At 39.2% G+C, this 26196-nt stretch overlaps 1 protein-coding gene across 1 annotated transcript in view; it reads left to right on the forward strand.

Annotated features, from left to right (window-relative positions):
- SNTB2 (syntrophin beta 2) overlaps positions 1-24986 on the forward strand; it is a 133511-nt gene extending 108525 nt beyond the window's left edge. The window contains exons 4-7 of the mRNA XM_007940301.2: positions 7177-7319; positions 18925-19121; positions 22351-22535; positions 24894-24986. Of these exons, the coding sequence (XP_007938492.1) occupies positions 7177-7319; positions 18925-19121; positions 22351-22535; positions 24894-24986 (618 nt within the window). The remainder of the gene's footprint in view (positions 1-7176; positions 7320-18924; positions 19122-22350; positions 22536-24893) is intronic.
- The last annotated feature ends 1210 nt before the right edge of the window (positions 24987-26196 follow it).

Consider the following 26196-nt stretch of genomic DNA (forward strand, 5'->3'; position numbering starts at 1 on the left):
CTTTGATCCATCTGGAGTTTGTTTTTGTGTGTGGTGTGAGGTACAGATCTTGTTTCATTTTTCTGCAAATGGATCTCCAGTTTTGCCAGCACCATTTACTCTTAAGGTTTCTTGAAGTAGTCTTTTATATTTTTCTTTGTACAGGTCTTTTGTGTCCCTGGCAAGATTTATTCCCAAGTATTTTATTTTTTTGGTAGATATTGTAAATGGTACTGATTTCTTTATTTCTTTTTCAGCAATCTCTTTGCTGGTGTAGCGGAATCCAACTGATTTTTGGATGTTGATCTTGTATCCTGCCACTATGCTAAATCTCTCAATTAGTTCCAATAGATTTTTTACTTAGTTTCTTGGTTTTCTGGGTATAGGATCATATCACCAGCGAATAGGGATAGTTTGACTTCTTCCTTACCAATGTGGATGCCTTTGATTTCTCTTTCTTCCCTTATTGCCCTGGCTAGGACTTCCAGTACAGTGTTAAATAGAAGTGATGATAGAAGGCATCCTTGTCTGGTTCCTGTTCACAAGGAGAATGGTTTCAGTCTTTTTCCATTGAGAATAATGTTGGCTGTTGATTTTGCATATGTGCCCTTTATTATGTTGAGGAATGTCCCTTTTGTTCCTTTTTTGCTGAGAGTTTTGATCATGAATGGGTGTTGGACTTAATCAAATGCCTTTTCTGCATGGATTGATACGATCACGTGGTTCTTTTCCTTTGTTTTATTTATGTGGTAGATGACATGGATTGTTTTTCTAATGTTGAACCAAGAGAGCACCATTTTCTTAACAGTAAATGATCTTTCTTTAGTTCATCTTTTTTGTTATTTTACTCTGTCATAAATTGGTTTTGCTTAAAACACGAAGTACCTCTACTATGGAGAGGTGACTGATAGCTAATAAATTCTCTGCATAAGAACTTCTGCCTGTTTATTGATACTGGTTTTTGTATGATTGATAGTTCACTTTTAATGTGTTATATTCTTAACAGGGAATTTTCTTTGAGGCTACCAAATGGTGAACATGTATTACTTCTAAACTCAGTTTTCTGAAGTTTTTGAATATTGATTAGAAAATTCATGACAGCTAAAGAGAAGCTTCAGTTCAGCAGTTCCTACTCCATCCCTGATGATTCCCAAATTATGTAAAGACTCAAACTAGGAGTGTATACATTAAACCAGGATTAATGGGATGGTTTCTTTAGTTTTTGCTGCTTTCTTTCTTGATTATAAAATAAGGGATAGAAGTACATTACCTGTCAAAAAAGAAAGATTTATAAGATTAAAAGGCTTAGAATATGAACAATAATTGTAACGATTTCCTCATCTTTAGTTCTATCCAACCATATTTATTGGAAAATAAAATTTAGACAAAGCTGTTGTTTGGCTAGGTGTATGTGTGTGTGGATGTTGAAACACAAGCAAACTAAAACTCTAACATTACTATCTCTTTTTTCTCCAGGCAAAAACTCAGTAGTGGCCTCATGGCTGCCTGTCCTGGTACCACGACCCAAAATTCATACTTTACATAGCAGGCAACATTTTGACTCAAGGGAAAGCAAACAATAACCTTATATAAGTTAAGGCAAATATCCAGTCAGGATGACTTTTTCAGGTTTCATTTTTTTTCCCATGGTTAGTAGAAGAAAGGAAAGATACTTTTAAAACAAAAAAACCACTTTGTTTTGGTTACTTAAACAAAAAGTTCTCTGTCTTGACATTGCTTCTGTTGGTGTTAGATTTTTTTTCCTTCAAAACCAAAAATATTTTCTTTAGGAGAAAATTAATTCAGTTTAGGTTTTCCAAATGTATGTATTCTAGTCTAGACTTCAGAATCTCTTGTCACTTAGAAAAGCAAAATTAATTTTAAAAATAAGATTATCATTTGAACTCCTTTTTTTTTAATGCATTTTATTGAAGTATAATTTATGTACAGCGAAATACACAAAACTAAAGTGACATGGGTCAGTGCATTGTTTTCTTCTTTTGCAGTGTTCCCTCCTCTCCCCTCCCACCCCCAGCCACCAACAAAGAAAGTTTCCCTCTATATAGAAACCTTTCCTTGACCCTCCACAACAATTAACTAATACTATATTTGTCCTTCTGTGATTGACTTACTTCACTCAGCATAATGTCCTCCAAGTTCATCCATATTATGCGGTGTTTTGCAGACTCTACATTATTCTTTAGTGCTGCATAGCATTCCATTATGTGTGTGTACCATAGTTTGGTCATCCATTCTTCCACTGGTGGGCACGTAGGTTGTTTCCATCTCTTTGCTATTGTAAATAGTGCTGTGATGAACATGAGTGTGCATTTATCTGTTCCTGTCCTGGCTCTCATCTCTCTAGGATATATACCTAGTAATGGGATTGCTGGGTCAAATGGTATCTCCAATTCCAGTTTTCTAAGGAATTGCCATATTGCTTTCCACAGTAGTTGTACTACTTCCCAGTCCCACCAGCAGTGTATGAGAATCCCAATCTCTCCACATCCCCACAAGCATTTGTTATTTTCTGTCTTGTTGAACCTTGCCATCAGTACTGGGGTGAGGCGGTATCTCATTGTTGTTTTGATTTGCATCTCTTAGATGGCCAGTGATTGTGAGCATCTCTTCATATATCAGCTGGCCACCTGAATATCCTCCTTGGTGATGTGTCTATTAATGTTTTCTGCCCATTTTTCAATTGGATTGTTAATTCCTTTGGTATTGAGGTATTGGAGTTTTCTATAAATCTTAGAGATAAGTCCCTTGCCAGATATGTCATTATTGGCAAATATGAATTTGTTGCTGTCATTTTTGTTGTATGTTTTTTCATGGTGTCGATTTCTTTGTTCCATATAATTTTCTATGCTGAGCTTGTATTTGCTAAATATTTGTGCTGATCTTCTTTTTTATTTTGATGTGAAAGTTTATCATTTTTCTTTGATGTTACCCTGTGATTTATAGTTTTCTTCCCAAGTTTGGAACAGTCCTTTCTATCTTGTAGTTGTCTTGATTTACCTACCATCTAGAAGTTCTATAACAACACAGTTTTTTCCCTCTTTTTGTTTTGTGGTTGTCCTCATTTGTCAATTGATGTCTCTGGTTCCCTGTTTACAATCTTGTAGGCTTATTTACTTTGGGTACTTCCATAGCTGGATTGGTTTCTGGGTTATGCCATTATGTGTGTTAATGGTCACTTGTTGGCTGTTGTTGCTTCTCTGTCCAAAGGATTCCCTTTAGCATCTCTTATAAGGTTAGTCTGGTTTTGACAAATTCCGTTAATTTCTGCTTATCTGGAAATGTCCTTATTTCACCATCATATTTGAGGGATAGTTTTGCTGGGTACATAATTATTGGTTGGAAATTTTTCTCTTTCAGGGTTTTATATATACCGTCCCATTATCTTCTTGCCTGCATGGTTTCTGCTAAGAAATCTGAGCTTAGTCTTATTGTTTGCCCCTTGTAGGTAACTTTTTGTTTTTCATGTGCTGCTCTCAGGATTCTTTCTTGTTCTTTGGTTTTGGTGAGTTTGATGAGGATATGTTTGGGTGATTTTCTTTTGGGGTCTATCTTGTCTGGGGTTCGTTGAATTTCCTGAATGGATAAAGTCTCATCTTTCATCATGTCAGGGAAGTTATCTTCCAACAAGTCTTGGACAATTTTCTCAGTGGTTTTATATTTCTCTTCCTGTTCTGGAATTCCAGTGACATGTAGGTTATTCCTTTTGATGGTATCCCACATGAACCTTAGGCTATCTTCATTTTGTTTTGATATTTTTTCTGACTGATCCCTTTCCAAAGCGGTATTCAGGTATTTGTCTTCAGTCTCATTAATTCTGTTTTCCATTGCATCAATTCTACTCCTTTGCCCTTTCAGTGTGTTATCTATTTCTGACAGTTTAGTATTAATCTTCTTAATTTCTATATGAATATTTTGAATAATTACTGATTTTTCATTTATTTTGTCATTTTATTCTTGTATTTTGTTTCGAAATTCTTCTAGGGTTTTGTCTGTGTTTTCCTTGATCTGTCTCTTGATCCTTTGAAGATACCTAACTATAATTCTTTTGAATTCCTTATCAGGGAGTTCCAGTGTTGCATCTTCCTCAGGGATGAGTTTTGAGTCTGTATCCTGGTCCTTTGTTTCTTCTGCTTTATCTTGTTTCTTTGAGTGAACTGTGATGTTCTTTTGTCTCCGAGGCATTGTGACATCTTGTGTTTATATTTAATTGGTGATTGTATGTTGGAGTGACTTGCCCATGATTTTCTTTGTGTGTTATCTGTGCAAGGAGGGTACTGTGCTGTGCTCCTCTGTTCACTAGTGTATAAGTGATAGCCCTTATACACTCACCACTTGTCTCCTTGTCCTGTTGTCATCCTCTTGTATGTCCCTGCCAACCTTTCCAAACAGAGCCTATTCTTAGGTCCCTGGAATCCAAATGAGAATGCTGTCACTTTAAAATCCAAAATGGTTTCCACTTATAAAGATTCATAATGACTGTACCCTTGGTCACTTTATCCAAAATGGCCACCGCTTATAAACATTCAAAATGGCTGCACCGTTGGTCACTTTAAATATCCAAAATGGCCGTGCCATCGGTCACTTTAAATATCCCAAATGGCTGCTTGTAAACATTCAAAGTGGCTGTGCCCTCAATGACTTTAAATATCCAAATGGCTGCCATGTGTAAACAATCAAAATGGCTGTACCCTCCAGACAGTGGAAAGTCAACAGCTCAGGTTGTCTCCCTCCTTGCTGCTTCCATTCCTAGTCATAGGCCACCAATGCAGTCATCCCTGCAGCCTTTGGTGACCAGGGCTGATCTTTAGGTCAGTTCTCAGGTAAATATTCAGGCTGTTGGTCCCGTCAGAATAGGGTACAGTCCGCAGCTCCAACCGTCTCTGTACTCACTGTTTTTGTTCAGGTTTTTCCACTAGTTGGTGCCTAATCAACTTCTCTGTTGTTCCTCTCAAAGCTCAGAGCTCCAGGATTATCTTCTGTATCTCTATCAATTGTTTTTCTTTTCTTTGTTGAAGAGGGTCTGTGTTGCTTGTCTGCCTATTCCTCCCTCTTACCGGAAGTCTCTCATTTGAACTCTTTAAGAAGAAAGATTTCATGCTATTTTCTCAACTGGAATTTGTCTGTAACAATCTCAGAGACACAGACTTACTAGAGAACATAAGCTAGAGACCTCTTGAGTACCTATGATCCAAAACTGTAAGAACGCAAGATACTCTCCATAGAGCTGATCTTTCCCTGCAGTGTTATACAGCGACCCACACACTAGTGTGGAGTATTAGAAAATTTGAGCTCATTGGAAAGAAAACCATGATTATTTCTATAATATTTTGCTTTAATTTTCAGTGTCAGGTCTTATTTTTTGTTGCTTACAGTACATGGTAAAACTGGGGTCACTTTATTGGTTAGAATTCACTTCCCACTGCTGGAATTGCTCGTGGTTCTGTCGAGGAGAGGAGTCTCAGTGGTAGGTTTTATAATACAGAACCGAATCACTCATGCCACTTTTCCAATTACAGATATATTCTGAAAATGCTCTGACATGTCTAAATTGCCTTCAGAAATCATTAAACCAAAACCAAACCCACTGCCATCAAGTCAATTCTGACTCATAGCATCCCCTAGGGTTTCCAAGGCTGTAAATCTTTACAGAAGTAGATTGTCTCATCTTCCTCCTGCACAGCAGCTGGTGGGTTTGCACACCAGCCTTCTGGTTAGCAGCCAAATCCCTTAACCACTGCACCAGCAGGGCTCCTTCAGAAATCATTAAGGAAGAGAAAATGAAAAGTAGCTCTGAATACACTCTTTAGAAGAGAAGTGATTCACCCATTCGAAGTCTCTGTAAAGTGTCATTGATAGTGACCTGAAGGATCAGTGTTAGGATGCACCCTTGTTAAGCTGTCCCTGCTGAAATATCTCATCTAATGAGGTTTTGATGATGTCAGGGTTTTTCTTAAACAGTCTTTTGCTTTTTGGACTTGAATCCGTGACAATATGGGTAAGTTGTGGCTGTTTTCCTCCATTTTAAAACATCTACAGAGATGGCTGACCTTTATGCAAGTAAATACAGTGGATACATTTGAAACTTCAACTTCCTAAAATATAATGGAGAACTCCGTGACAACAATATATATCAGTGTTTTTCAAAATACAACATAGCAGGTTGTTAACAGCATTTTTTAAAAAACGAAGTAGAGTAGAAACTTATCAGAGTACGTTGTACAACGTATAGGGGTTAGTGCTGTTCTGTAAAACTTTTGATTCAGTTTTACAGTCATGCGCCGTGTAACATCTCTTTGGGCAACTACTGACCAATTATGTGTCTCTCAATCCAACCCCTGTAAAGCCTATTATATTAAAAATTTGAGATACGTTAAGTGGTTTGTAATAACAAACGTGCTACTTTGCAACACACATCAAAACATTATTATTATCGCTGTATTAGGTTAAAAATGTTTTAATATCACTGGAAGTGTTTCCTTAATTTTTTTGTAAACATAGAAAGGTAACCCTATATACTATATACAAGACAAACATCTGACTAACTCACATTAGCTACAAACTGTACCTAACTGTTGTGACTTAAAAATTAGACTTAAAGGCAGACTTACGGACGGAAATTAATCATAATCCAGGGACTGCCTATATATAAAATGGTGTTCATAGAATGTATTATGGACATTAAGCAATGCATGACTATACATGTATGTATGTATTGAGTTGCAGTGTAAGATGTATTTCTTATTGTAGGTCTTGATAAAAAATATTTCAAAAACATTGATGTTTAGATTATAGAGACTTCTTTGTATTTCAGTCCTGTGCTTGGGAGCTGTCAATCAGACATACTAAAATTGCTGATCATTTTGGACAAATTACTCTGTATTTAATTAGAGTTGATGATATTCAGGTATTTTGAAATGGGAAGAAAATGTGGCTTATCAATAGATAATGTCTATAATTCATTGGGCGAGAGCTTCTTCAAAATACACAGACCATGTAACACCTTCCAATGGAGAATTCCTGTTGGTAGGAATTCCTATTGCTAGGATATTTCCCATATCTTACATCTTATTAGAATGGGGAGATGAGGACAGAGAACCACTGTGTTAGGCCATTATTGTTGGAACTTTGTAATTACATATCCTTATAGTTAGCTTTCCTTTTGAACCTTTGAAACAGGCAAAACTGGATGGTGGAAGACAACAGTGGAGACCTGTCCTCATGGCTGTGACTGAGAAGGATTTGCTGCTTTATGACTGCATGCCATGGACAAGGGATGCCTGGGCATCACCGTGTCACAGCTACCCTCTTGTTGCCACAAGGTAAGACTGAACCAAACCAAAAAAACCAACCTCATTGCCACCGAGTCACTTCCGACTCATAGTGACCCCCTTTGCATTTCCAAGGCAGTAAATCTTTACGGAGTGGCTGGTAGATTTGAAACTGCCAACCTTCTGGTTAGCAGTCCAATTGCCTTAGGCACTATGCCACCAGGGATCCTTAAAGGTAAAACTACAAACCAAAAATAAAGTATCTAGCCTAGTCTAAATCTGCTAAAGAATCTTGAAGTGAATTCTGTTATCCTCAGTGCCTAAAATATCAATTAAGTAACTGATGTAGTTGATTTAGACAAAACTTTTCATTCACCTTATTGATCTTTTTGCAGCTTCTAGCTCAGAATAAATTGTTTGTCAGTAGTATTTTTTGTTGCATTTTTAAGTAATTGAAGAAAGTATCTTTAACTGCTTTATTCAAGACTTGCCCAGTCATGAAGATAGTTAAATAGGGTTTTAGATTTTTTTCCCCTTTAATTTATTGGCAATAACTGGAACCCACTGAAACTGTGGTAGCCGTTTGACTGAGTAATGACAGTGTGTAAACCAGACGGTGGTACTGTGGAAAAACCAGGCCATGCAGGCAGATAGTCTTCAATTTCTCCTTCTAGCCTAAGAGCACAGAGCTTCGATTCCCTCAGACACTGATTCAACCTGAAGCAACAGGGTGTTTGTAGCAAGCCAGATGTGGGGAGTTAGAAGGGGAAAGAACAGAGAAATGATGATGTGAGCGCCAGAGGTCCTGAGGGATAGTAACTGTGAAGCTAGAGTACATACTCACATTCACGTTTATTTGGGCTTAAAAAATAACCAGATGTTAATGTGACTCAGAAACCACATGTTAATAAGGAACCTCACAGAAAAGTATTTGGCAATCAAGAGCTAAAGGGTGCAACTATCTGGTATGTCCCATAGGGAACAATATGGGTGTATCCTACTTTGAACAGAAAAAGAATTGTGGGAGGAAGAATATTCTCTGCACGATGGGAAGACTTTCTCTTTATTTAGGATTTCCTTTCACTTATTACAAGGAGCTCTGGTGGTGCAGTGATTAAGTCACTTGACCACTAACTAAAAGGTCGGTAGTTTGAATGCACTAGCTGCTGTATAGAAGAAAGATGAGGCAGTCTGCTTCCATAAAGATTGACAGCCTTGAAAACTCAGTGGGGGTCACCATGAGTCAGAATCAACTCACTGGCAGTGAGTTTCGTTTTTTGGGTTTCTTCTCATTTATCAAGTGCCCTTACTTATATAATTCTGTTATAATAATGTGAGCTGTGTGTATATGAATTCTATTTTGGTAATGCTATTATAACTAAAACAACACACACAAAAAAAGCCAGCAAGATTGAATAGAAGGGACTAATACCAATCCATAATAAATTGAGTTTAAATCCCTGTTCCACAGCTTACAGTTAAGTGGGACCATGTCACTTAACCTTTTGGTGCCACAGGCTTGTAATTTGTAAAAGAGATAGGGTCAGTGTGAGTTTTAAATGAGTTAATACTTGTAATATGCCTGGAATGGTGCCTGGCACATGATAAGTGCTTAGTTAATTGTTAGCTGCTTCAATTATGATTAAAAAAAAAAATTAATGAAAATTATATCAGACCAGAAGAACTACATGGTGCCTGGCTACCACTGTCAACCACCGAGAGGGGGATCTATGTAGGAGATCCTGGAGAGAGTGGAAGAACGATGTGGAACAAGACTCAAAATCATTTAAAGGGGGGGGGGGCAGGTTTGCTGGTCTGATAGAGCCTGATGGCACCACTGAGAGACTATGGCCCCTAGCTGCCCTTCAGGTCTGGAATTGAACCTACTCCTGTGGCTTCCAGACAGACAAAAGACAGGCATATGAGCTGACCATTTACATTAGGTAGATAGGTAGATACACTTCTTGGAGAGAGCAATCATGGGAGAACAGAAAGGCTGTGTATGCACAGGGAGATAGCATAGGGGGTAGGAGTGCATGGGAGGGAAGGACACAGGGAAGAGGTAACTGTGGGGAGGAAGTGGGAAGGGAGCGGTTGCATTGTGAGAAATTGCAGTCAATGTCATGAGACAAAGTGTATGTGAGCTGCTGTATGGAAAGTGAATTTGCTCTCTAAACTTTCACCCAAATCACAATAAAATTTTTTTTTAAAAAAGAAAATTATGCCAGAGAAGAAATCTATCAAAGAAGTATAGTTGCTTTAATCTGGCCATTACTAAAAGAAGAGCTCTGGTGCTACCTACTGTTTTTACAAGTAATGAAAATTCCAACTTAAATGTGAGGAATGCAGAGGTGCTATTTGGATCATGCAGACTCAACTGGCCAGCAATTACACGAGCGGCACCTATAGCTCTCTGAGTATTTTAGCTCTTAATAAGTTTAATTAATGTAACAGCAGGGATTCTTTACTCCTTATTTAGGAAATGCTGGCAGATCAGGAACAAAATGACAGGCAGATGAGAGATTTGGTTTTTCCACATAGCTCTTTTGGCCAGGTGGAATTAGTTTAAGTCACTGCATGCTAGAATTAAGTGGGGCTGAATCATCCTCTGCCAGCCTCTCAGAGAGGGTAGAGTGCAGCCACTGAGAGACCAGAGACTGGAACCAGACCAGGAGGTATCCCACAGAGAGAGGCAAGGCCAGAAAAGTAGATGCTCGTGTCTTTTTAGTAAGTGAGACAGTGAATTTGAGATCTGTGTGAGTAAAGAAAAAGGGTTGAATGTTCACTTTCACTAATGCTGTTTCTAATTCTTTGGAAAATGTTCTTATAAGTGATGTGACAGCAAAGAAAAAGATAGCATAAATACATAAGGAAAGGAAAAGAAATTAAGGACTTTGGTTGTCCATAAGGAGCTCTGGTAGCACAGTGACTGTTAACCAGAAGGTTGATGGTTCAAACCCACCAGCTACTTCACAGAAGGAAGAGTAGGCAATCTATGTCCGTAAAGATTTACTGCCTTGGAACCCCAATGAGGATTACTGTGAGTCAGAATCAACTCTGTGGCAGTGGGTTTAGTTTTGGTTTGGTGGTTATCTATGAAAGGAGATAAACTAGATGCAACCAAACTCGCTGCCATCAAGTTGGTTTCGACTCATAGCAGCCCTATATGACAGAGGAGTGCCCCAATAGAATTTCCAAGGCTGTAAATATGGAAGCAGACTGTCACATCTTTCTCCCACAGAGCAGCTGGTGAGTTTGAACTGCCATCCTTTTGGTCCACAGCCAAACACTTTATAAGCAGTGCCACCACCAGGGCTCCTCAAAAGGAGATAAACAAAAGAACTCACTGCCATCGAGTCAATTCTGACTCATAGCGACCCTCATTTGGTTACTGAGGCTGTAAATCTTTATGGAAATAGATCGCCTCATCTTCCTCCCGCAGAGTCGCTGATGGATTTGAATCGCTGGCATTCTGGTTAGCAGTCAAGTGCCTTCTCCAGTACACCACCAGAGCTCCTTCAAAAAGAGATACTCGCTGCTGTCGAGTTGGATGCGACTCATAGCGACCCCTCCTTGAGTTTCCGAGGGGGTATTGCTATGGAAGTTGATTGCCCAGTCTTCCTTCTGAGAAGTGGCTGGTGGGTTTGAAACACTAGCCTTCGGATTAGCAGGCAGATGCCTTAGGCACTACGCCACTAGAGTTCCTTCAAAAGGAGATAGTCCCTGATAAATTAAGAAATAATTATAGTCCTAAATTGGGGAACATTCTCAAGGTGATATTAATTACCAGGAGAGTTACCTCTTGTATTGGATAGCATAGTTACAGAATCCTGGAAACCAAAACTCTGTGTGTGTGTGTGTGTGTGTGTGTAGCTAATACTTCAGGTCAATGAGGCATTAAGTAAAACTTAAGTGATGAATGAAGAGGATTTTTACTTTAAATGTTTCTTGAGATTAAAGCCAGATACATGACACAGGCAGAAAGACATACGGTGGTTTTATAGGTGATGTGGATTTTGTAGTGTTTTCCTTTAAACTTTCTATGACTGAGAGAAAAAAATTCAAAGAAAGTTTAGCTACTTTACAACATGGAAAATTGAGTGGTAGTGTACTTATAAGACTTACGGGGCAAAAGCTGCTTAAAAAACCTTTGCATGAGCTCATTTGGACGCCTCTGAAAACAAGGGGGCCTTTTGGCAGTGTGTCCTAACCAACTACTGCTCAGCAAGCGTCCAGCAGCTGGTTTGAATTAGATTCCTTCTGCCAAATCTTTCATAATCAACTCTTTAGGAAAACACTCCTAGATGATATTTTTTAATGTTTGACTTGGGATTAGCAATCAACCTAATATGGTAGAAGATACCCTGTCACTTTCCTCAGCACTCCGTCTTACTTGGAGTAATTTTGAAACTTATTTAGCTCTTGCTGAGGTAGCTAATGTTTAATTGGCATGTTGTTAGTTCTGTGGTAATCAGTTGAGTGCAGTGGTTCTCAAAGTATACCTCATGGAATATGGGCATCCTTTCCTCAGGAGTCTGTGGGTTCAAAACTGTTTTCTTAGTAATACTAAGTTCTGCTTTTTCCACTGGGTTGACATTTGCACTGGGGGTACAGAAGCAGTATAGGTAACATCGCTGGCACTTTAGCATGAATCAGGGTGGGCCACCAAAGTGTATTCAGGAGTCATTGCATCCTTCATCATGACATATCTACAGGAACAAAAAATGGCATGTCACTTCAGAATGTCTTTGTTGAAGCAGAAAAAAATATTAGTTCATTTCATCTCAATCCTTGAGGATACATCTTTTTTAATATTCTTTGTTATAAAATGGAAAGTATTTACAGAGCACTTCAGCTGCAGACTGAAGATGGTTGGCTCAAAGAAAAACACAGGTGCAACTGAGTTACAAGCTGAACTAGCTGGGGCTTTGCTCTGTTCTTTTGTTGTTGATTTGTTTTTTTATGAACCACCATCTTTTTACTGCGAAGAACAACTAACAGGGTGTTGTTTTGGTTCAAGGTTTAAAGAGTATCTTGGGTTAGTAGTTTCAAGGAGGTCTCTGTTCTCAGGTGGTTCAGTTATTTGTACTTTTTTAAGAATTTGAGTTTCTGTATTTTTCTCCCATTCTATCCAGGATCGTCTATTGTGCCCTTGGTCAGATCAGTCAGTGGTAGTAGCCAGCCGGCACCATCTAGTTCTTCTCATCTCAAGGTAGTTGAGGTTATGGCTCATGTAGGCTATCAGCCTTGTAAACTTGTTTCTTCACTGAAATTTTTTTTACCTTCTTACTCTTTGGCTCCCAATGAATAGAGACCAATAGTTGTATCTTAGCTGACTGCTCATAAGTTTTAAGATCCCAGGCACTCACTTCATTAGTATACAGAACATGAACTTTATGAACTTTATTGTGTCGATGAATTGAGTTATCCCATGAGACTATGGTCCTAAACTTTTAAATCCAGAAACTAATCTGGGAAGGTGTTTATTTATGTCCAAAGAATATCTGTAATTTTGTCTTCAGTGATTGCGTGTGCTTGTCTGTGTACACCTGTATTTACACGTACATATTGATACCTCCAGGAGCTCTGATGGTGTAGTGCCTAAGGCATTTGACTGCTAAACAGAAGGCTGGCGGTTCAAACCCACCAGCCACTCCTCAGAAGGAAGATGTGGCAGTCTACTTCCGTAGCGATACTGCCTCGGAAACCTGAGGAGGGGTCGCTATGATCTGACTAGACGGCAGTGAGTCTGGTTTTTTTAGGAGTTTATAGTTACTTCATCTGTTCTCACACTTGTGCATACCTACACCTACTGGTACACATGTGTACCTGTACCCCACCATATGTGAGCCTAGACTTGTCTTTTGCCTTTGTTGGAGTTGTTGCCCTCTTGTATGTGTCAAATTCTTTGGTGCGGGCATTCTTTCCCCTGGGTGCTTCTCAGCAGCATCATTTATTCTGGTCATGCTGTGCTCACTACACACACATTTGGTGCCACTTTGCCCATCATGAAAAGTAACAAGTATCTGTGAACTAGGAGAGCTCCTTTTATCGCTGAGTTACATCGTAATTGTATGAATGTGCCTGGGTGGTACAACCAATCAATGTGCTCAGATGCCAACTGAAGGGTTAGAAGTTCAAGTCCACCCAGAGGTACCTTGGAAGAAAAGCATGGGATTTACGTCTGAAAAGTCAACCATTAAAAGCACAATATAGGGCCTAGTTCTATTCTGACAGATGTGAGGTCGCCATAAGTCAGCAACAACTCAAAGGCAACTTGTTTGTGTGGATGGTATCAATTTGTCTATGCATTCACTACTGAAGAACATTCTGGTTGCTTCTAGTTTAGGGGCAATTATGAATAAAGCTGCTTATAAACATTTGTGTGCAGGTTTTTTTGTGCATATAAGTTTCAACTCAATTGGCTAAACACTTAGGAGCACAATTGCTGTGTCATCTGGTGAGATTGTGTTTAGCTTTGTAACAAACTGCCAAGCTATCTTCCAGAGTGGCTGTACCATTTTATAGTCCCACCAGCAATGAATGAGAGTTTCTGTTGCTAGGCACCTGGCCAGCATTTGTAATTACCAGTTTCTTGTTGTTTTAATTTGTACATCCTTAATGACATAGGATGTTGAGCATTTTTCATATGCTTATTTATCATTTGTATGTCTGTTTGGTTGAGGTATCAGATCTTTTGCCCATTTTTGTAATTAGGTTGTTTTCTTATTGTTGAGGTGTTTTGTTTTTTTTTTTTTAAATTGTTGACTTTTAAGAATTCTTTATATATTTGGGATACAAGTCCTTTAGCAGATACGTGTTTTGGAGATATTTTCTCCCAGTCTGTAGCTTGTCCCTTCATTCTCTTAGCACTGTCTTCCACCAAGCAAAAGTTTTTAATTTAATAAAGTTCAGCCTGTCAATTTTTTGTTTCATTGTTTGTACTTTTGGTGTTGTATCTCAAAACTCATCACCACACCCAAAGTCACATAGACTTTTTCCCTGTGTTATCTTTTAGAAGTCTTACAGTTTTACATTAATGTCTATGACTCATTTTAATTTCCCTGAAAAGTGTAAATTCTGTGTCTAGATTCTGATTCTTTTTTTTTTTTTTTAATTTTTGTTGTTTTATGAATGATGTCCAATTGTTCCAGCACCATTTGAAAAAAATTCCCTTTCTCCATTGAATTGCCTTTGCTCCTTTGTCACAGACAAACTGATTACATTTTTGTGCATTTGTTTCTGGGCTCTCTGTTCTGTTTCATTGATCCATGTGTCTGTTCTTTCACCCTTACCACACTGTATTGATTACTGTAGGTTTTATAGTAAATCTTAAAGTCGGGTAGGTCAATCCTCTAATATTGTTCTTCTTCAGTGTTGTGTTGACTATTCTGAGTCACTTGCCTTTCCAAATAAATGTTATAATCAGTTTGTTATATCTGCAACATAACTGGCTGGGATTATGATTGGAATTACATTGAATTTGTAGATTAAGTTGGAGAAAATTGGTAACAATACTGCCTTTTCCTCAGAGTTGTGATGGTGTAGTGGTGTTAAAGCATTTAGCTGCTATCCAAAAGTCTGGTGGTTCAAACCCACCAGCTGCTCCGTGGGAGACAGATGAGGCAGTCTGCTTCCATAAAGATTTACAGCCTTGGAAACCCTATGGGGCAGTTCTGTTCTGTCTTATAGGTTCCTATGTGTTGGAACCGACTCATTGACAGGGAGTTTGGGTTTGGTATCCATGGGCATTGAATATGTTTATTTAGATCTTCTTTGATTTCTTTAATCAGAGTTTTGTAGTTTTCCCTACAGAGATCCTATAATATTTTGTTAGATTTATGCTTTCTTGGTGCTTTTTTTTTGGTGCCTATGTAAATAATACTGGATTTTTAATTTCAAAATCCAGTTGTTTGTTGTTGGTATATAGGAAAGCAGTTGACTTTCGTATATTAACCTTATATCCTGTTGCCTCGTTATAATCATTGATTACTTCCACCATTTTTTTGTTATTGTTGTTCATTCTTTGGGATTTTCCATATAGAAAATCTTGTCATCTGTAAACAAAGACGGTTTTTTTTCTTCTGAAATCATTTTTTCATGTAGCATTTCTTTATAGGTTAAGGAATTCTACAGGAAACTGCAAAATCAGCATGAATTTTAAAGATAAAACCCAAGTTTGTGCTTACTGGGAGTAAACACTAACTCCCGCTTTCTCTGTCCACCAGGATTGGCATTCACTGGCTTTTCTTATTAGTTGTTTGGCTGAAAAGTTTGAAAAGCAGTTACCCATCCATTTTTCCTTAAGGAAGCATTTTTTTTCACCTGAAGCTAATGCTAGTATCATTTTCTATCAAATTTATTTCTTTTTTTTTAATATGCATAGCCAAAGGAATATAAAAGAACCTTTGGGACATTGGAACTGTGGTCCATCCATCCTAGTGTCCTGTCTGACTGTGACATCAGGGGGTCATTTTATGGGAAAACAGGTTGTATCTTCTTCAGAGACTATACTCTTGTTTTGAAATGTACTCATCCAGAAATTGCTGGTTCAAGATGAATGGATAAACCAAATGTGGTACATACACATGATGGAATATACTCAGCCGGTAGAAGAAATGAAGTCTTGATACGTGCTATAGTATGGATGGAGCTGGAAGATACTATGCTGAGTGAAATAACCCAGTTACAAAAGGATAAATATTGTGTGGTGGCATTTATATGAAAAGACAAGGAAAGGCAAATATACAGAGACCAAAGTTTATTAGTGATCACTGGGGGCAGGAGAGAGAAGGAAAAGAGGAGTTAACAGTAATGGGAAAATCTCATTGATTAAGGGTAGGGTTGTAAAGTCAATTATTGTAATTCCTGCCAATAAGTTGTATAACTGTGAAAATTTGAATTGGCAAACGTTGCGTGTAGACCTACTTTGGTGAATAGCAACTGGGGTCTTAAAACCTTACATGGAACAATTGACGTCTCCTTGTCCGGAGCAAAAAAGAATGAAGAAAACCAAAGATGCGTGAAAACAATGAGTCCAGGGGCTAGTGGACCATCCCAAGTGGCCTACATGACTGTGAGACCAGAAGAACTAGATGGTGCCCAGCTACCACTGCAACCACTCAGAAAAGAATCAGTATAGGAGGTCCTGGATAGAGTGGGAGAAAATGTGGAACAAAACTCAAAATCATACAAAAGCCTTACTGGTCTGATAGACACCAGTGAAACCCTTGAGACTATGGCCCCTCGACACCCTTTGGGCCTGGAAGTGAACTTACTCTCGTGGCTTCCAGCCAAACAAAAGACAGGCATATAAGGTGAACCTTTACACCAGGTAGATACACTTTTGAGAACAGTCAACCATGGGAGTTCAGAAGGGCAGTATTGGCACAGAGAAATAGCTTGGAGGACAGGAATGCATAGGAAAGAAGAACACAGGAAAAAGGTAACCACAGGGAGGAAATGGGAAGAGAGCTGTTACATTATGGGGACTGCAATAAGTGTCATGAAACAAAATGTGTATGAATTATTGTATGGAAAATGAATTTGCTCTATAAACTTTGATCCAAATCACAGTGAAAAAATTAAAAAAAAAAAAAGTGTTGATAAATATATTTACAACAATGGCAAAAAGAAAGACACTTCTTGGCCATAGCCAGCACCCAGAGGGAGCAAGTAGTTGGACCTGTGGGCTTGGGACCATGGTCGCAGGGGACATAAGCTTAATTGGCATAACATACTACACAAAAACATTGTTACACATCCTAACTTTGGTGAGTAGCAGCTGAGATCTTAAAAGCTTACAACGGCCATCTAGATGCAACGACGAGTCTGTTTTCATCCAGAGCAAGGAAGAATGAGGAAAACCAAAGGCGCATGGAAACAATTAGTCCAAGTGGCTGGTAAACTATGCAATACTCAGCCTATACAAGTATGAGACCAAAAGAACTAGATGGTGCCTGGCTACCACCATCAACCACTGAGATGGGGATCTTTGTAGGACATCCTGGACAGAGTGGGAGAACAATGTGGAACAAAACTCAAAATCATTAAAAGAAAAAAAGGGACCAGGTTTGCCGGTCTGATAGAGCCTGGTGAAACCCCTGAGACTATGGCTCCTAGATGCCCTTCGGGACTGGAATTGAACCCATTTCCATGACTGCTAGCCAAACAAAAGACAAGCATATGAGCTGAACATTTACATTTGGTAGATACACTCCTTGGAGAGATCAGTCATGGGAGAATAGAAGGGCTATGTATGCACAGGGAGATAGCTCGGGGGGCAGGAGTGCATGGGAGGGAAGGACACAGTGAAGAGGTAACTATGGGGAGGATGTAGGAGGGGAGCTGTTGCATTGTGGGAAATTACAGTCACTGTCATATGAGAAAGTGTATGTGAGCTAATGTATGGAAGATGAATTTCCTCTGTAAACTTTCACCCAAATGACAATGAAAATTAAAAAGAGAGAGAGAAGCTCCTGAGGCTGGTTATGTACTCCTCATGCAATATGGATCCTTGGTTTGGAGGTATAGGGTCATGGTTTCATGGGACATCCCAGTTAATTGGCCTAGTAACATTTCATTTTCAGTGCTTCTGGTCTACCTCCTAGATCATTGCATAGTGCCTGGGTCTTAAAAGCTTGCAGGTGGCCATCTAAGGCACAACAATTGGTCTCTGTTCACCTGGAACAACAGAGGAAGAAGGAGAGTGGAGAGTAGGAAGAGGCTGTGGAATGTGTGGCTAATTGCCTCCATGATCAGCTGCCTCCTTTGCTATGAGACCAGAAGAGCTGAATGGTGCCTAGCTACCATTAATGAAAATATTGATCATAGATGCCATAGGAGAATCCTGATCAAAAGAGGGAAAATGTAGAACAGAATTTCAGATTTTCATGGACTCTAGACTTTGTGGAGCCATGAAGCTTAGATGAACCCCTGAAACTCTTGCCCTCACATAATCTTTAAACCTTAAACCAAAAATGCCCCCTGAAATCTTCTTAAAACTAAACAATAGTTTTACAACTAACTCGAGGGCACATAACAACAACAACAACAAACAATAGTTTAGCTTAACTAGTAAAAAAAAAAAGAGTCTGCCTTGAGCTGAGCATTATGCTTTTTTTAAGAACTATCTATATGGGATCACATTTGACAGCAGCAACTGAAACCATTAGATAGGAACCTTGTTGTTGTGTTGTTATGTGCCGTCGAGTCAGATCCGACTCATAGCGACCCCCCCTTGGGTTTCCGAGGAGTATCACTACGGAAGTAGATTGCCCCATCTTCCTTCCGAGGAGTGGGTTTGAACCGCCAGCCTTCTGGTTAGCAGTCAAGTGCCTTAGGTACTGTGCTACCAGAGGTCCTGTAGGAACCTTAGGGGGCAGTAAGTTTATGTTAATGAGGGAAGAACAACTCAAAAAAGGAAGGTGAGAATGGTTGTAATCAGTGTCACTGAACCGTAGATGTAGAAACTGTTGAATTGGTGTATGTTTTGCTGTATAAATTCTCAACAACAACAAAATAAATAAAATTTAAAGAAAAACACACTGCTGATGGTTTTTATAGTATTCCAGTTATCAATTGGCATAAATTCCTAACATTTTTCCTCTAATAAAGCATTAATTACGTTTGATCTCTGCTCTGTTTGTGGTCCTAGGTTGGTTCATTCTGGTTCCGGATGTCGATCACCCTCACTTGGATCTGACCTTACATTTGCTACCAGGACAGGCTCTCGACAAGGCATTGAGATGCATCTGTTCAGGGTGGAGACACATCGGGATCTGTCAACCTGGACCAGGGTGCTTGTTCAGGGTTGTCATGCTGCTGCTGAGCTGATCAAGGAGGTTTCTCTAGGTACAGATGATGACATTTCATTTCTAAGAGTAATTCAATAGAGCTGTTACAGGTGCTGGAATATGGCAGCTTAAAGGAGGGATGATGGAAACAAACCTGGTATCTCTGTTTCACTAGCAAAGCTTCCTAAGGCCTTGTACATGGTTCTAAGCACATTCATAACACCCTATATGAAACATTGCATTTTTACTGTTCTTTATTTTAATCTGCATTACATAGTTTAAGGATGCATTTCCTAAGTACTAGATGCATTCATTGACTATCTAGTTAAGAAGATGTAGAATATAAAATACAGATCCAAACCAAAACCAAACTCACTGCCATTGAGCTGATGCTGACTCACAGTGACCGCCAATGGCTTTCCACGGCTATAAATCTTTGTGGAAACAGACTGTCTTATCTTTCTTCCATGGAGCAGCTGGTGGGTCCAAACCACCAACCTTTTGATTAGCAGCCAAATGCTTTAACCACTATACCACAAAACCAAAAAAAAAAGGATAGACATTCTTAAAAATTTGAGCATCTGTCAAGCTTATGGCTATAGAAAAATAAATGACTTGGAATAAGAGCTTCTCTTATATGTGCCCATTAAGGCATTTGGCTGCTAACTAAAAAGTCAGCAGTTCAAACCCACCAGCCACCCCACAGGAGAAAGATGAGGAAGTCTGCTTTCTTAGAGATTTACCATCTTGGAAACTCTATAGGACAGTTCTACTCTGTCCTGTAGGGTCACTTTGAGTTGGAATTGACTCCATGGCATTGGATTTTGGGTTTTATATGTGCTGAACATATACTCAAATAAGCATCCAAAGGAAATAAGCTTGGTGGCCTCTTTCTAGCGTTTGAAGTGCCCTCTTGTGGCTAGTCTCTATATATGAATTGCTTTTAGTGAGCTTTGTGCGTTTCAGATATATATATATTTGTGTATGTAAATATATATGTGTATATAAAAAGAATAAAATCTTCACAGCTAGACCAGTAAGCAACAACATTATACATGGAGAAACATTGAAGTTGTCAAGGATTTCATTTTACTTAGATCTACAATCAATACCTGTGGAAGCAGCACTGAGGAAATCAAACCATGAACTGCATTGGGCAGATGTGCTGAAAAGACCTCTTTAAAGTGTTAAACAGCAAAGATGTCACTTTGAAAACTTAAGTTGTGAGTGACCCAAGCCATTGTCTTTTCAGTAGCCTCATATACATGTGACCACTGGACAGTGAGTAAGGAAGACCATAGAAGAATTGGTGCACTGAATTGTGGTGTTGGTGAAGAATACTTTAGAATTTTTAAGGTTTATTTTCATCATACCAATACCCCAAGCTATTAAAGTTTTAAAACCATCAAAAACTGTACGGAGATACTTTATAGTTCTGTAGCTTTGGCGATACAATAACTAAGAAAGAGTAGACATAGGTATAGGGATTGCATTGACAAATATGCAATTTGCTCTGACCATGCTGTTTTCTGTTTCTCTGAAATTCTTTAGCATCTCTTTTATTCATCTCCTTGGCAAATATTTATTGAATGTATAGTCCATGCTTTTACTGGCAATCCTAAAATAAATAAGATAGGCATAGCCTTCAAGTAGGAAAAGATAAACAAAAACAATATCCATTGAAAATACATATCCATTGAAAGTCAGCTTTGTTATGAGGCATAAATAGCATACATATATCATCTGACCTTCACAAATGACCCTCGAGGGCAAGCATTATCAACCTCATTTTCAAGATATGGGAACTGGGGCTAGTGTGGCTGGGGCTTGCATTTAGCTGTTTCTGACTTAAAGCCAGTGCCTTAACCATTATTCATGTGGCTAGATTAAACTCCTGGAGGACACATACAGTATGTATCAGTCTGTTAATTCATTAAATCAAGAAGCATTTGCTGTTTACTGTTTCCAAAGCACTATGCTTTGTAATGAGACAAATTAAAATATAGAAGACTTACTTCCTTCCTTTGACCAAATAGTTGTAATAGAGCAACACAGTGTCATGTTCTTTGGGACCCTGGATGTGATTACCTTATTGATTACACTTGAGGGACTGGCTGTTCCTGTAAGCAGTCACTAGGAATGCTGCCCCTGCCTTCCTCTGGGACACTCCCAGGTAGTCCAGGCCAGGAGAGTTGCCGGTCAAGCCTGCAAGGTCTGGTCCCTTCTAGGTTGTTCTGTAAGGCTGGAGACCTACAGGAGCCCTGGGTGGTCCACACAGTACTGTACCTGATAGAGGGACAGGCCAGGATTTTGCTGGAAGCACTGGAGCTCTCCAGAGCCTTCTAGCCAAGTGACTGGCCCCAAAGCAGCAGGAACAAGATTTACAGCATAAACTTTCTTTGTCATTAGGGTCTTTGTCCCCAAGTGCTTCTCCATGATATACCGGTAGCCACTGTCAGTCTCTTACTTAAAAAAGAGACAAAGTAGATAAGTTTATGTACCATTGTTCCCCTTGGTGTAAACTGAGTGATTTATTATTAGTTAATGAACTTTTGTTTCCTCCTAGCTCTGTTAAATTTTTTTTACTAATAAGGAGCTTACAAGAAGGTGATCTTTAATACATGTCATTACAATCAACAGTATCCCTATGGTCAAAAAAAAACCAGTCGCCTCTTCTCCATGGGAGCCTCAGGATCATTATGAGCAGCACTTCAGTGAATACTTAAGTACCGTTCGAGTCCTACAAGAGGCAGCCTGGAACAGAGGAAAAAGAGCATGAGCTTTGGAGTCAGGAGACACTGGCTTGAACCCCACATACTAGTTAGGTGACTCTGAGAACCCAACTTCTCTGAACCTCAAATCCTGAATTTATAAAAGTGAGGCTATTACAATTCAAAAGGTTAAGTGAGAACCTTAGGGGCAGTGAGTTATGTTGATAAGAGAACAACTCAGAAAAGGAAGGTACAAATGGTTATACAACCTAAGAATGTAATCAGGATCCCTGAATTGTTCGTGTAGAAACTGTGGAATTGGTGTATGTTTTGCTGTGTCTATTCTTAGCAGCAACAATAAAAGGAAAAATAATATATAGATAGAAGACCGCATATCTACTCTGGCACACATGGGGTCACCCTGAGTCCAAATTATTTCTATGGCAACTGATTTAAATAGGCAAGGCAACACAGAGTTTCCAGAAGATTGTGTTTCCTCTGTTAAAGTCAGAAGAATCCTTTTTCACTTGATAACTAAAATAGGAACTTATGTTGTTTTTTGTTTGTTTCCAATAGGCTGCACATTAAATAACCAAGAATTAAGACTCACTGTCCACTATGAAAATGGGTTCACTATCTCCAGGGAGAATGGAGGCTCCAGCAGCATTCTGTACCGCTACCCTTTTGAAAGGCTGAAAATGTCTGCTGATGATGGTATCAGAAATCTGTATCTGGATTTTGGTGGTCCTGAGGGAGAACTGGTAAGAGTGTTTCTGAAAAACACACTTCTTCTGTATGTATTCTCGTTCTTTCGGATCGCTTCGTACCTCTTGTATAGAAAATTACCACTTGTTCCACTCCATTTGGAACCAGGAAATTGTTCAATTTCCAAGGTGGTCTTGGGTTTGGTTTTGTGTTTGGGTTTTTTTTGTTTGTTTGTTTTTCCTCCTTTCCCTGTGTTAGGAAACCAATCACTTTTAAAACATGGTTTTGTTTGAATATTAGAAATAATAATAAGAAATAAATTTTTATCAAAAATAAGATATGAAATACTAAAAACAGCAGACTTAATTAAATAAATTCCATCCATGGCTATTATCAGCAGTTTGATAGGGTAAGAGTTAAGAGTAACAGAATGACTTGGTTGCTAAGAAATCTCATCAGAAAAAAAGATACAGAGATACACCCATACAGCCATCTTTTCTTGGCCTCTTTATCCTCAAATGAAAATATCAACAGAAAATCATGATTCCTTTAGAGAGATTAGATAGATGAATGAAGCATATTTCAGAAATAATGAATTATGAGTAAACCTATGCCTTTCCTCCCTTATCAATAGTAAGTAAGTAGTTCAAGTCTTACGTAAAATCTTACATCCACTAACAAAATCATACCAAAAAACCTAACTCACTGCCGTCAAGTTGATTCAACTCACAGCAACCCCTCCCTGGGTTTCCGAGGCGGTATCACTACAGAAGTAGATTGCCCAACCTTCCTTCCAAGGAGTGGCTGGTGGGTTTGAACTGCCAGGCTTCTGGTTAGCAGTCAGATGCCTTAAGCTCTATGCCACCAGGGCTCCTAACATTTGGAAACACAGCATCTTGAAATTTTAGAACTGACAAATATCTTAGAAGTAGTGTAGTTCAACCCAAATGAAACAACTCTGGCTAGAAACCTTATTTTAAACGAACCTTTCTTTAGGTGACTATGGACAGGCCATAGACCAGGGCTGTCCAAAGCTGGAAAGCATTAGTGAGAGTTAAATCTGTGTCTCTGTTAAACTCACTTCTATTAAATTAACCCGCTATTAATGACATTTGTCATTTAGCAAGCAAGGTGTCAATACTTAAGGCATTGATTGCTAACCAGAAGGCTGGAGGTTCAAACCCACCAGCCACTTCTCGGAAGGAAGGTTGAGCAATCTCCTTCCATACTGATACCGCCTCAGAAACCCAAGGAAGGGTTGCTGTGAGTCAGAGCCGACTCAACGGCAGCGAGTTTGGTTTTTGTGTTTTTTTTTTTTTTTTTAAATATGTATATATTTATGCTTTGTATTTAATGTATACAAAATTTAGTGATGAAATTAGTGCTCTATAATTTGTGCTTCTAATAAAGTTATGTCTTTCTTTTTAAAAAAGCTCAGTTACTAAACTGATCTCTCTCACTGGTGCCAAAGGTTGGCTAACCAGCTGGCTCATGTAGCCTGACCCCAGGTTCCTTGTTCATGTGGTGGCACCTGTGCAGACAGACTAGTATCCTGTGCTTAAAAACCAAAAACCTCACTGCCATCAAGTTGATTCCAACTCAGTGACCCCATTGTGTTTCTGAGGTGGTAAATCTTTATAGTAGATCGCCCCATCTGCTTTCTGCAGAGCGTCTAGTGGGCTTGAACTGCCAACCTTCTAGTTAGCAGTCAAATGCCTTAGGCACGGTGCCACCAGAGCTCCTTTGGGTCCTGTGTTTAGAAGGGTATCAACTGGTCTCACAAGCTATTATTCCCACCACAGACTTTATTGTTGTTGTTGTTGTTTGCCGTCGAGTCGGCCCCGACTCATAGCGACCCCTCCTTGGGTTTCCGAGGCAGTATCACTACGGAAGTAGGATTGCCCAACCTTCCTTCCGAGGAGTGGCTGGTGGGTTTGAACCGCCTGCCTTCTGGTTAGCAGTCAAGTGCCTTAGCCACTATGCTACCAGAGCTCCCACAGACTTTATTAAGGGTATCAAAAATTACACCCATAGATGGTCATGTTTCAGCTACGTTCACTGTGGTTCTGTCTGGGAAATACAATTACAACTAATGGTCTCCATATAGGATGTTCCTCTTCATTTTAAATCTACTGTTTGGTTCTTCTAGCCAGTCACAGTGGAACCCAGTGTACCACCAATTGTATCTTTACTGTAGGTGTGACCCTCATAGCAGTGTTTAATTATGACATGGAATAAATAATCTTACTTCATAGTAGACTTTTATTTATGGCTTTGAGTTCCCAAGAGTTTTCATAGCTTTGAGACATTCTTCATACAAACTCTTTTTTAAAAAGTAGAACATTACATCCAAATAGGTTAGTTTGTTAAAGCATTTGTATGTGGGAGTGATTATTGATGTCCTTTCTCTGCAGACCATGGACCTGCACTCTTGTCCGAAGCCGATTGTATTTGTGTTGCACACTTTCTTGTCAGCCAAAGTCACTCGTATGGGACTGCTTGTGTGAGCAGCAAAGAATCAGAAAAGAGCCTTGAATGTCACAAGAAGTATTTCCACCTCAGAAAAAAAAAGCACAAAAATGAAAGCTCTTTGCTCTCTCCTCCAGCACAGTGCCTTGACAAGGACCTGCACATCACTGCTGAAACATAACCACGTTTAAAGAACATTCCTTCTACAAACTCCCTTGACCAGAAATTCTAGGACCTCTAATGAGCTCCAAAATGAAGCTGTTGGTTTCTTTTCTTTTTTTTTTTTTCCCCCATAATATGAGTGATTAGGTTTGTTTTCCCTATTAAGAAGGGGTGGCTCATTGTTTTTGTTTTTGGACGTAAGCAAATATCCAAGAGTTGTTTTCTTTTTCTTCATCCTACAGGATTTGTTTGGGTTTAGTTGTGGTCTCTTGTCTGAGACAGCTGTCCCTTCCCACTTAGTCATTTGCAGTAGCTAGTTGCTTCCTGGTTGTTCCAGATGGGTCATACATTTTGTTGGAGTCTACTGTCCTCTCTTGCTCCTTTCACCGTGTGACACCCTGAGTCTGCATCACCAAGGTATTCTTCCATCTGTCCTGGCTCTTGGTACAGCCCACTCTGGCCATCACTTCCCAGTTTACCACAAGCTTTGCCAGTTCTGAGTACTAATGTTAGCACTTAGAACTTGAAAAATTTTATTTCCCTTGCTTTTCTCTCCCTTATTAGTGGTGATTAAATTAAAAAGCAGGTTGGAGACTACTGCTTTGCCAGACAAGTTTTACTTGTTTTAGTCTTTTCTGATTTTATCTTAGGTAAGAGCCAGGGGATGTTATAAGATTTATTTGAAACGAAAATTCTCATTTTAACCTAAGCCATTTTTTATTGCTTACCAAATGTGCCTTTGGTTAGGATTAGTGGAGCTTTCTTAGTGACTGTTTGGGTAACTGCGTATCATTGCCATTCCAGGGGCATTATCTAACCTAGTTTTGAGGAATTAAGTCTTTGAGGTGGGTTTCCTTAACTCTCCTTTCTAGTTGGCAGGTCTCTTTAAGGAAGACAAATCCTGATGAACCAGCTTGTTTAAAGAGTAGACTTTGCGGGTGAAGTCAGCTTCTCACATAAACATCATGTTGAGTTGCGTTGGGCTGTGTGAAACCATGTAGGATCCTGGCCTTTGTGGCAGCAGAGTGACATAGACAACAGTGCTAAGTCAAGGCTCAGTGTTGGCTCAGGAATGCATCCTTCAGT

Source organism: Orycteropus afer, unplaced genomic scaffold (assembly GCF_000298275.1).
Source record: "Orycteropus afer afer isolate SDZICR_OR568_19922 unplaced genomic scaffold, OryAfe1.0 scaffold00067, whole genome shotgun sequence".
Classification (NCBI taxonomy): Eukaryota; Metazoa; Chordata; class Mammalia; order Tubulidentata; family Orycteropodidae; genus Orycteropus; species Orycteropus afer.